The sequence below is a fragment of the Callithrix jacchus genome, chromosome 11, assembly GCF_049354715.1.
Source record: "Callithrix jacchus isolate 240 chromosome 11, calJac240_pri, whole genome shotgun sequence".
NCBI classification, from domain to species: Eukaryota; Metazoa; Chordata; class Mammalia; order Primates; family Cebidae; genus Callithrix; species Callithrix jacchus.
Window position 1 is genome coordinate 78,378,147 of NC_133512.1, and position 10,566 is coordinate 78,388,712.

Genomic DNA, 10,566 nt, shown 5'->3' on the forward strand with positions numbered 1-10,566 from the left:
CTGCTGTTTCATGACTTTTTAATGATCACCATTCTAACAGGTGTGAGATGGTATCTCAGTGTGGTTTTGGTTTGCATTTCTCTAATGACTAGTGTTGATTAGCTTTTTCCCATGTTGGCTGCATGCATAAATGTATTCTTTTGAGAAGTGTCTGTTCATATCCTTCGCTTTCTTGATGGAATTTTTTTTATTCTTGTACATTTCTTTGTAGATTCTGGATGTTAGTCATTTGTCAGATGGGTAGACTGCAAAAAAATTTTCTCCCATTCTGTAGGTTGCCTGTTTACTTTGATGATAGTTTCTTTGGCTGTGCAGAAGCTCTTTAATTAGATCCCATTAGTTTCTTTTGGCTTTTGTTGCCACTGATTTTGGTGTTTTAGTCATGAAGCCTTTGCCTGTCCTGAATGTTATTGCCTAGGTTCTCTTCTCAGGTTTTTATGGTTTTAGGGCTCAAGTCTTTAGTCCATCTGGAGTTAATTTTTGTATAAGGTGTAAGGAAGGGATCCAGTTTCAGCTTTCTGCATGTGGCTAGCCAGTTTTCCCAACCTCATTTATTAATTATAATCCTTTACCCATTGCTTGTTTTTGTCAGGTTTGTCAAAGATCAGATGGTTGTAGGTATGTGGTGTTATTTCTGAGGCCTCTGTTCTGTTCCATTGGTCTTTCTCTCTGTTTTAGTACCAATACGATGCTGTTTTGGTTACTGTAGCCTTGTAATAGAGTTTGAAGATAGGTAGCATGATGCCTCCAGCTTTGTTCTTTTTGCTTAGGATTATCTTAGTTATGCAGGCCCATTTTTGGTTTCATATGAAATTTAAAGTAGTTTTTTCCAATTCTTCTCATAATCTAAATAAAGTGAAATTGTTTTGGGCCAGAGGAAAGTTGTTTTATTAACTTAAAGCTGTTTACATAACTTTTGTCCAGGCCCAGTTTCAGATGCAGCTGTGTTGAATGTGGGGGTGGTTAAGTGGTCCACACAAGTCTTGCTCTAAGAATGTGTGGAAAAAACACAGGGGCTGCTGGGCTTTTAGCCAGCTAGTTAGGCTATAAAGTTGACATGGGCCTGGCAGTTACTTTCCATAGATTGTCTTTATCCTGTGGCCTCACCTACAGACTAGCAGAGAATCTTTAGTTGCAAAATCACATACAAAATACAATATAAAAGCTGAGAAATTAGAGCATTAATCTTTGCTCTGTAGTTGCATAGCTCAAACTCGCAGAAGCAATATCTGTAAACCCTGCCCTGATTTAACTGAAACTTTCCCCTTAACAACCCTGGTCCTATTCTAGGTGGTAATAATTACAAGCCCTAGTTAATCCTGCTGATTTTCTAAAATGTTGCTTTTTCTCCTTTCTAAAGCAAGGAATACTTAACAAGTTTTGGTGGTTGGGCCAACAAAGCAACCATTGGAATAGTGAAGGTAGCATAGACTAGATTTGTCCTCCTTAACCTCAACCTGGAAATCCCACTGTGAGGTGATTGCAGGGAGGGGGAGTCAAGGGTGTGGAATTTTAGAGGACCCTTTACCTGTCAAATATAATAGCTATTTATAGACAATGTAAATTAGGGTCTTTATGGAGGCAGTAAACTTGTTTATAAATCCATGTTTCCAGTGAAAGTAACATTCTTTCTGTGTTAAAGGGATTCATCAGCGCTCAAAGTAAGAAGTACACCAAAAAATGTATATACAAAAGCACTGTAGTTTATTTAACTCCATACAAAATGTGATTAAAAACATTAAATAGGTAATGAGTTTTATTTTCAAGATCATTACTTCAGTTGTTAAAATGTAGCTGTTTTACCTTGGGGGGGGGGTGCCTTGCCATTTTATATAGCCCATTCTCTTTTGTTACAAGCATGTGCTATAAACAGCAACTTTCTGGCTTATATCCTGTAGGAGTGAACGGACTTCTCCTTCCAGTCTCGCTAATTCTTGAGCTTTATCTTCTAAGTATTTTTGATTGTCTTCATATTTTCTTTCTAAATCTGTGGATGATATATTTATATAAAGTCTGAGCAATTTATACTATATTAATCTAAAGACAAAGTGAATAGATTCTTCACTTTAAGTAAACTATGAATGCCTTAAAATTAAAAAAAAAAAGCCAGTGTGAAAAGACCCACCTTTGAGCAGTTGCAGCTTGCTATTTGCTTGAGCTAAAAGTGTTTTTGCTTCATTTTGTAGCATTTCAGCTTTCCTTCTGGCATCAGCTGACTCTTCAGTTTTTTTGGCAATTAAATTTTCTACTTTTCTATACTTTTCATCAAGTTCACCATCTAAAGTCTGCAGTTCCACATTTAGACAGAAAGAGATGGTAATGTTAGTGTTAGTAATTACATTTAAGAGCAATAGTATAATCATGGCATGCATTCTGGATTAAGGGCCACCAAGGAGATTAAGCTTCATCAAGTTATTCACTGGTAAGTAATTTAAAATTTTATCTTAAAACAGTGGAATGGAATGCAAAATTGACATGTTTTGAAGAACATTTCAAAAAAATGTGGAGTTGCAGCAAGTTCTTAGGGCTAAGTGCCAATTCTCTTGATTAGCACTTTTTATAGAAAAGTTGTAGCATAATTGTATTGTGAGTTACATAGAGAAGTGCAGATTTTTCAAAAGTAGATTAGAGAAGCCCATATTGAAGAAAGGGAAGACCTTTGGATCTTGACTAGATGATAAAAGACAGATTAAACAAAAGATATATAGGAAGGAAAGGTAAGATTGTAGCATATGCAAGAAGTGAGGGAGAAGAGAAATGGGGTGTGGGGTGGGAAAGACAGTTGCAAATGATTCTTTTTAGAAATTATTCAAATAGCCACTTATGGAAGTTTCATTTCAAGAGATTGTTTCTTTCTATTGTGATGTCATTATGCAAAATACTTGGGAAATCTGTGTGTTCAGAACTGCAGGAAACTACACAAACCACAACAGGAAAGACGGCAGTCAGATATTGTGGCAGTAAACTTTTCTCCTTTCCCAACCTAGAGAGGTAGGAAGTTAATGCATGAAAAGCTTACAGTAACTTCCAGGTAAATTTCTGAATAGTAAGGAGTTAGATACTGAAATTAGGTCTTTTAATGCAGGGATCCCCACCCCCAGGGGGCCTAGGGATCAGTTAGGAACTGGGTGGGCAGGTGAGTATTCTTGCCCTAGCTCCACTTTTTGGTGATACCTGAACTCTCTAGGGAACTGTGCATTGCAGGGGATCTAGGGTTGCATGATTCTTATCAAATCTAAGGCCTGATTTGAGCTGGAACAGTTTCATCTTGAAACTATCCACACCCCCCAGTCTGTGGAGAAATTGTCTTTCAGGAAACTGGTCCTTGGTGCCAAAAAAGTTGGAGACCACTGATTTAATGGATTTAAGCCCCACCTGCTACCACCAAGCTTTTCATGTTCTCTTTAGAAATAAGCATTATTTAGAAACTGAACATGTGTTTCAGTTATTACATGGCTTCTGATTAAAAATTTGGCTTGTGTGAGATTTTCTCTGCAAAATATAGTGCCTTCCAATGAGAAGTGAGGAGTAGTTAATTCAAAGTGAGTCTCAAAGAGGTAAGATTTGGTTTCCTGCCACCTGTTCCAGCCTGCTTTTAAAATATTCTCAAATGGCCTGGTAATTACTGTATGCCATGAAGAATTTAATCGACTACAGCACAGAAATACAAGTTCAATATGCATGTGTTTTGGCCAGTATAGTTGGTTTAAAAAAAAAAAAAAAAAAAGCCTATTTTAAGACTTCAAGTTAATTCCATTCTTCTAAACTCTTGTCCAAGTTTGGATTTGAGGGCTTCAGTCATATTTGTTACATACTTCCATATTCATTCCCATCCATATTTCTAAGGACTGCTGTTTCAGAACAGGTCATTTAATGTTTGTTAGGTCCATGTCCCTTACTCTAAGGCAGGCAAGGAGGAGACCAGTTGCTCCTTTAGCTCTGAAATTACAAAGATTTACATACCTTCTTAACATCTTCCGCACTTTGCTTCACAGAATATACTACTTTTTCAATATATTCTGCCTCCCCAGAGTTTTGGGCAGCTTTCCTCTTAAGGTCTTCCACATTCCTCTCTAACTCGCTGATGCGCTGGGACGCGTTGAATAAGGTTTCCTCAGAAGCTGCTGTTTCAGACTCAATCTAAAAGTATGTCAGTTTTCCAGCAAGCCATTAGTTTAAGAAACGGAATTACTATGAGTACAAGTTTGGAGGAAGATTTAAAAGTCCACTGTGCTATTTTGCTTTAGACAAAAAGAAGTAATTGCTAAAAAGAATATTTCAGGAAAAGTTTCATGAAGTATCCTACTTTAGTCTTTGCTACATCTCATATATTCACTTTATTCTTTTGGTACTTCTGATGATCTAAGCTGAGATTGATGTAAAATTTTTTCTTACTAATAGTAAAAAGAAAAAAACTACTCCCCAGGGAGCTTGATATGTTGAAAAAGCATTTTAAAAACATCTGCAAACTTTGGCTAAAGAACACTGACAAATAAGCAGCTGTGTGAAGAGAGATTTCCACATAAATTTCCAACTTAATGTGAGTAGGAAAATAAATGTTAAACTCTAGTGGTAGTGGAGATTTCAGCTAATTACTAAAGACATGGAGACTAGGGCTGTTCTTTGAATATCTATAGAATTGTTAGATGATGTATGGTCTGGGAACATTACAGCCTGTAAACTCTAAAAACTCAGTCATTTAGGGGAAAAAATACCTGGGCAACTGGTGAGCATCCACAGCTCATCTCCTTTCAAAGTAGAGTCAATATACATTGACTTTTAAAAGCTAGACAGAGTAAGCAGTTGGGCCCATGACAAAAGAATCAGTTTTTCTTTAAAATGATCTTTAAGGATGGGTCTAATTACATAGAATTAACTCTGAATACAATACTGTTATAATGAAGTTAATGGGTCAGTATAGACATAGGCTAAAATTTTTAAGTATTTCAAACCTAAGGATCCTTTAATTAGAATGTAATTCTTAGAAAAATAAAGTTTGAGTGAATTTTTTCTGATAAGCTTTCATGAGCAAAGTTAGAGGTTCTGTTTCTTATTGTTACTGACCTAAAACACTTCCTGCTCCCACCTAGGGCCCCTGATAACCAGAACCCCTATATTAACTTGCCTCATCAAGCCACATATTTCACCTTTAATTCAATATTTTCTAATAATTTGCTTTTCAGAGCTTTTTTTTTTTCCCCCCAAGAAACAGGGTCTTTTTATATTTACCAGGCTGGAGTGCAGTTCCTGACTGTTGTTGACAAGCATAATCATAGCTCACTATAGTCTCAAACTGCAGGCCTTAAGTGATCCTCTCACCTCAGCCTCCCAAGTGGCTGGGACTACAGTCACACACCACTGCACCTAGCTTTCAAAATAATAATTTGTACAGTCACTGACTTAGTCACTAAAATATTAACAACACACTGAGTAAACAGAAAAACCTAGAGATCAAAATATCAAAATATTTATAGTCTAGTGGGAAAACATGATTTTTCTAAGTTCTAACACATAGCCTTATAAAAAGCCTTATAGATGCTTGAAATTTAAGGAGGAAAATTGGCTGAAAAATTATTGGCCTTCATGTAACAGACAACAATAGAATAGGGAAAGACAGGTTTTTACCAACTAATGATAAGAAAAGCACATTGAAAATTCATCTTCTCAGGTTTTAAAGACATGGAGATTGGCCTGAGAAGGCTAACAGAAACTCATAAAATTGGAAAGAAAATAACTCTGAGAAATTAAAGAATGAAATAGAATTATGTTTATATTACTTCTTTTAAGAGATAAAGAGGATTTTTAGAGCAAAGCACTAGATTCCTATGAAAAATTATTTTCTTAATGAGTACTTTTAATATCTGGTAGTTGCAGTAAATTCATCATAAAAAACATTAAGTTTTCCATGCAATCTAAACAGATTGTTTAGCTATGAGCTGTCTATTAGGTTCCTCTAGAATTGGGTATTGGAGGCAGATTGACTGTTTTCAAAACCACCAAAATCTTGAGACTTAACCATGTAAGTTGCTTTAGGGCTGCTTTATAACATCAAGACAGTTTTCTAAAACTGGATTTTGAAATTAAGATTATACTTCATACTACTGAACAGAGTACATGTGGTTTCCTTAATGAATAGGAATGTTTATATTTTTTGAGTCTGTTGCCCAGGCTGGAGTGCAGTGGTATGATCTCAGCTCACTACAACCTCTACCTCCTGACTTTAAACAGTTCTCCTGCCTCAGCCTCCCAAGTAGCTGGCACTACAGGCATGCACCACCATGCTCAGCTAATTTTTGTATTTTTAGTAGAGAAGGGGTTTTGCTATGTGGCCAGGTTGGTCTTGAACTACTGACCTCAAATGATCCACCCACCTCAGCTTCCCAAAATGCTGAGATTATAGGCGTGAGCCATTGTGCCTGCCCAAGAACAGGAGTTTTTAATCTTTCTCAGACTTTGTGGAGGAGAAAATGAGATGAGATATAATGGCCCAGTGTCTTCAGAGTCTTTTTATCTCTACTTACTTTTAGCATCCACGCAAAGGGAGTTTAGATTTATTAAAATTAAAGGAATCCTCTAATGTTGAGTTGTAAGAATTTTTGTTCATAGATAACAAATGCACTTTCTGATAAAAGTGTCTATGTAGGTGTCTTCCCGTATGTATGATGATTGTAATATGTTTGTAATGACTATGTATGCTTACCGAAGTTAGCAGGTTCTGGGTTCCTTGAATGTCTTCATCTGCTTGTTTAATTGCCTTCTCTGCTGCAACCTGGGCCTTTTCTGCTTCTTCCAGAGCTTCCTTTACCGTATCTGCAGTGACTTTAACATCCGTTGCACTTTTGCTGAGTAAAATAATGAGATAATATATTGTTACACATGAAAAAAGTATTCTCAGAAAAGAACACTTTTCTTTAAAGAAGAGCCTTCCTGAAATGACCCAGAGAGACTCACATAGGTCTTCCTTAGAAGTTTCATTGGTTAAATAATTACTTTTTACTCCATGCTAGATACACAAAACAAGCCCCTTAGATGCCATGCCTTTAGATACCTTGCTCTTTTAGCTTCTTCTAACAACATCTCAGCTCTGGCAATGTCAGCAGCACTCTGCTGTAGAATAACCTCTACTTGAGAAAGGCTTTCAACTCGTTCACGTATATCTTCTGTCAAGTTCTGTAACTGCTGTGGAGTGCTAGGCATTTCCATTTTCAGGACTTCATTAGCAACTGCTTCAATGCTGTCCAAATCAGCACTGTCCTCTGTGAAAAGCAAAGATGTCCCCAAAAAGAGGTGAAAAGAATAGATGGTTCATTCATTCAACCATTTAATGGTCATCTACTATGGACTAGCACGGTGGGGTTACACACCAAGGGACACTGACTTCCTACTTAAGAGTTTATAATCTGTCTTGGGGTTCAGGGGGAGATGAGACCTACACACACGCAAAAGTCACTGCAGACAACTGAGTACTAGAATTGGTTTTAGGCTAGTGAGGGAAAACTTCATGGAAGATGAGGAGCAGATCAGATTTTAAGGGATAATAGAATATGAAAGAAGAAAGGACAGTTGTGGGTGGGGAGACAGGAAGGGCAGACATGTTACAGGAAAGTCCAGCAGAGTGAATCTGAAGATTGTGGAAAACCACAGAGGGCCAGGGTTTAAAGTTGGGACTTAAAGGCAATGAAATCTTTTAATTAAGGTTGGACTAATATCTTGGAAACTTGTAAATGCAAATATAGAGATCTGATATTTTCTTTTTTTTTTTAACAAGAGATATGATATTTCTTACAAATTATCTAGATTCTGGAAATTATAGAAAGGGAGAAAATTACAGAAGCAGGAGAACCATGATAATGGGTTGTCAATGAAGCTAAGGAGTTCCAATGTAAAATGTAGACGGTGGTGAAAAAAAAGTTTAAAGTTAAAATTCAAATATGTCACATCATTTACTTTCAAGCTTTGCTTGTGTATGTTTTAAACTGTTGAACATAAAAATGGACCCCAGAGGATTTATTCAAATAAAATATATATTTGAACAATGGCTTCCATGGAATATTACCTAAGATATCCTTAGCAAATAGTGTTCACTCCTCATTAGCCATGACTTTTTTCTTGTTAACAGAATAGTGTTTTTTTTTTTTTTTTTTTTTTTTTTTTTAAGGTACCTGCCTCCTAAGTCAGGTAAAATTACCAACCCAGCATTAAATCTTTATTGGTTTGCCAATTACTGTAATCACATCTCCATTTTCCAGTGACATTTATGCATTGGCATGTGACTTTTTTCTGGTCAGTGAGATTTGAGGATGACTGCTTAAGGCTTCTAGGGAAGGAAGACTTCCTCCTTTTTAAAAAGCTACAAGAATAGGTGGTCTCTTCTTCCATTATTATTTGTCTTTATGTGAAGTCGAACTTTGGCAGCTACCTTGTAACCATAAGGAGCCAGCTTGAGAATGAAGCTGATATGCCCAAGGTGGTACAGTAGAAAGATGAAAAGTACATGGGTTGCAGACCCAAGAAGCTATTTCGCTACTGGATAACTTAGTAAGAAGTGAGATAATTAACATCCTTTTTGATTAAATCCATTTCACTAGAGAGTTTTCTGTAATTTCCAGCCAAAACCATCTTTACTGGTAACACTTTAACTGTGATTACCAACACTCTTAACTAACTAAAGGTATAATATCCTGTAAATAATGGCATTACAAAGCTTTTGGGGCAATGCCAAAATAACAGACTCCACTTCTTTAAGGTTCTAATGACATTGTATGTAATCTCTAACAAATTCCAAATTCAATTTTCACTGTAAGTATTTGACTTTTGATTGGCTCAGTATCCCATCAGGTGTGTCTGTATCTGCGTAACAATGGAAAAGGTTATTTGATACACATATGTAAGTTTATGACATCAAAACATTTCTTAATTTTTTTTTTTTTGGTTGAGTGATTCTCGTTCTGTTGCCCAGGCTGGAGTGCAGTGGTGCAATTTTGGCTCACTGCAACCTCCTCCTCCCAGGTTCAAGCAATTCTCCTGCCTCAGTCTCCCGAGTAACCAGGATTATAGGCACCTGCCACCACACCCGGCTAATTTTTGTATTTTTTAGTAGAGACGGGGTTTCACCATCTTGACCAGGCTGGTCCTTAACTTCTAACCTTGTGATCCACCCGCCTCGGCCTCCCAAAGTGCTGGCATTACAGGCGTGAGACACCGTGCCTGGCCAGATGTTTTTCTTATTTGGAAATGTCACTTACTACCCTGACTGAAACTGATTTTATCTAAAATGTACACAGAGAATCACAAAGAAGCAAATGTCTGAAAGTAAGATGAAAAAACTTCTTACCGGTCAAAAAGTTTCTGATTTGCTTGATTAGATTTCTCAGATCCTCATTGCTCTTGTCCATTTTTTCTTTGGTTGCATTTGTCTTCAACAGAATATCTTCAGCACTCTGTTTTGCCTCGTCTGCCCTCAGTTTTGCTTCAGAGACCTGAATATGAAGAATAAATTACTTATGGAAGGCTTTCACTCTTTCTAAAGGAGACCAGAGTATTGGAAATGGCCCAAAAAATGATGTTGAAAAACTATGTACTTGAAATCATGTGTCTGGGAAATAACTTTTTCCCATTATTCAATAAAGTACTGTATTCTTACAGACTGAAAGTATTCAGTATAGAGATTCCTGTACAGTATTCTTATGTAAATAGAACTAGTATTACAATGTTTTTAACTCCTGGCCTATAAAATAGTCTGCAATCTTTTTCTCTGGTGTCCACATAAATACTTAAAAAGTGTGTATCACTTTAGAAGAATAAATGCTCAGTTGCTTAATACAGAATTTTTGTAGTACAGCTAGATGTATTTATAACCCCGGAGTCCGATAAGTAACATGGTTATCTCATATTATCCTCTAGTGTTTTGAACTTCTTGCTCCTAAAGCATGTGTTATTCTCCTCTGGTGAGGAGAAAGCAGATTCTTTATCTGTGAAGAAAATCTCTCCCTATCTTTCTGACCTCAATGAAACATGATTCTCGTATGCCCTTTTCATTTCAGTTAACATTTAGAATTGATTTCTCCCTTTCAGATCCTCACAGCTGAAAGCAAACAGAGAAAGGTAACACACACTGAGGCCATCCACTGAATTACCATCTTGGAGAGCTGTTCCACTTCAGCCAGGGCACTCAAGACATCTTGGTCCAAGTCCATGGCTTTCTGCCAGGCGTTGTGTGCAACAGTGACCAGACCACCACAGCCAGGCCCTCCACACTTCTTCTCTCCTTCGTCAGTTCTGCAGTTTGGCCCGCCACATTCACTCTCGGAACAGGAGGCCCCTGGGGGGGTTCCACAGGTCTGCAACAAGCCAAGGATCAGGCACAATGATTCAGATAGTGAAATCTGCTGCAGCAAAACAGCTGTGCAGGGCCTGGGTGGCCACAGAGAACGTGTAGGTGGTCCTCAGCAAGGGTGCTTGAAAACAGTGTTTCGGAGACAATGGAGAGAGGAGCAGAGAGTTTAGGAATAAGGTAACCTACTTATTTCCAAGGAAACCATGGAAGTTTACAACTCCTCATCAATA

At 37.3% G+C, this 10,566-nt stretch overlaps 1 protein-coding gene across 2 annotated transcripts in view; it reads right to left on the reverse strand.

The window, feature by feature from the left end:
- Positions 1-1,681: 1,681 nt before the first annotated feature.
- Positions 1,682-10,566, reverse strand: part of LAMB1 (laminin subunit beta 1) — an 86,188-nt gene continuing 77,303 nt past the window's right edge. For both annotated transcript variants that reach the window (XM_035254108.3, XM_002751747.6), the window contains exons 28-34: positions 10,137-10,340; positions 9,335-9,479; positions 7,049-7,256; positions 6,701-6,842; positions 3,964-4,140; positions 2,126-2,285; positions 1,682-1,987 (exon numbers count right to left, since the gene is read on the reverse strand). In XM_035254108.3, coding sequence (XP_035109999.3) covers positions 1,851-1,987; positions 2,126-2,285; positions 3,964-4,140; positions 6,701-6,842; positions 7,049-7,256; positions 9,335-9,479; positions 10,137-10,340 — 1,173 coding nt within the window. In that variant the 3' untranslated portion in view covers positions 1,682-1,850. The remainder of the gene's footprint in view (positions 1,988-2,125; positions 2,286-3,963; positions 4,141-6,700; positions 6,843-7,048; positions 7,257-9,334; positions 9,480-10,136; positions 10,341-10,566) is intronic.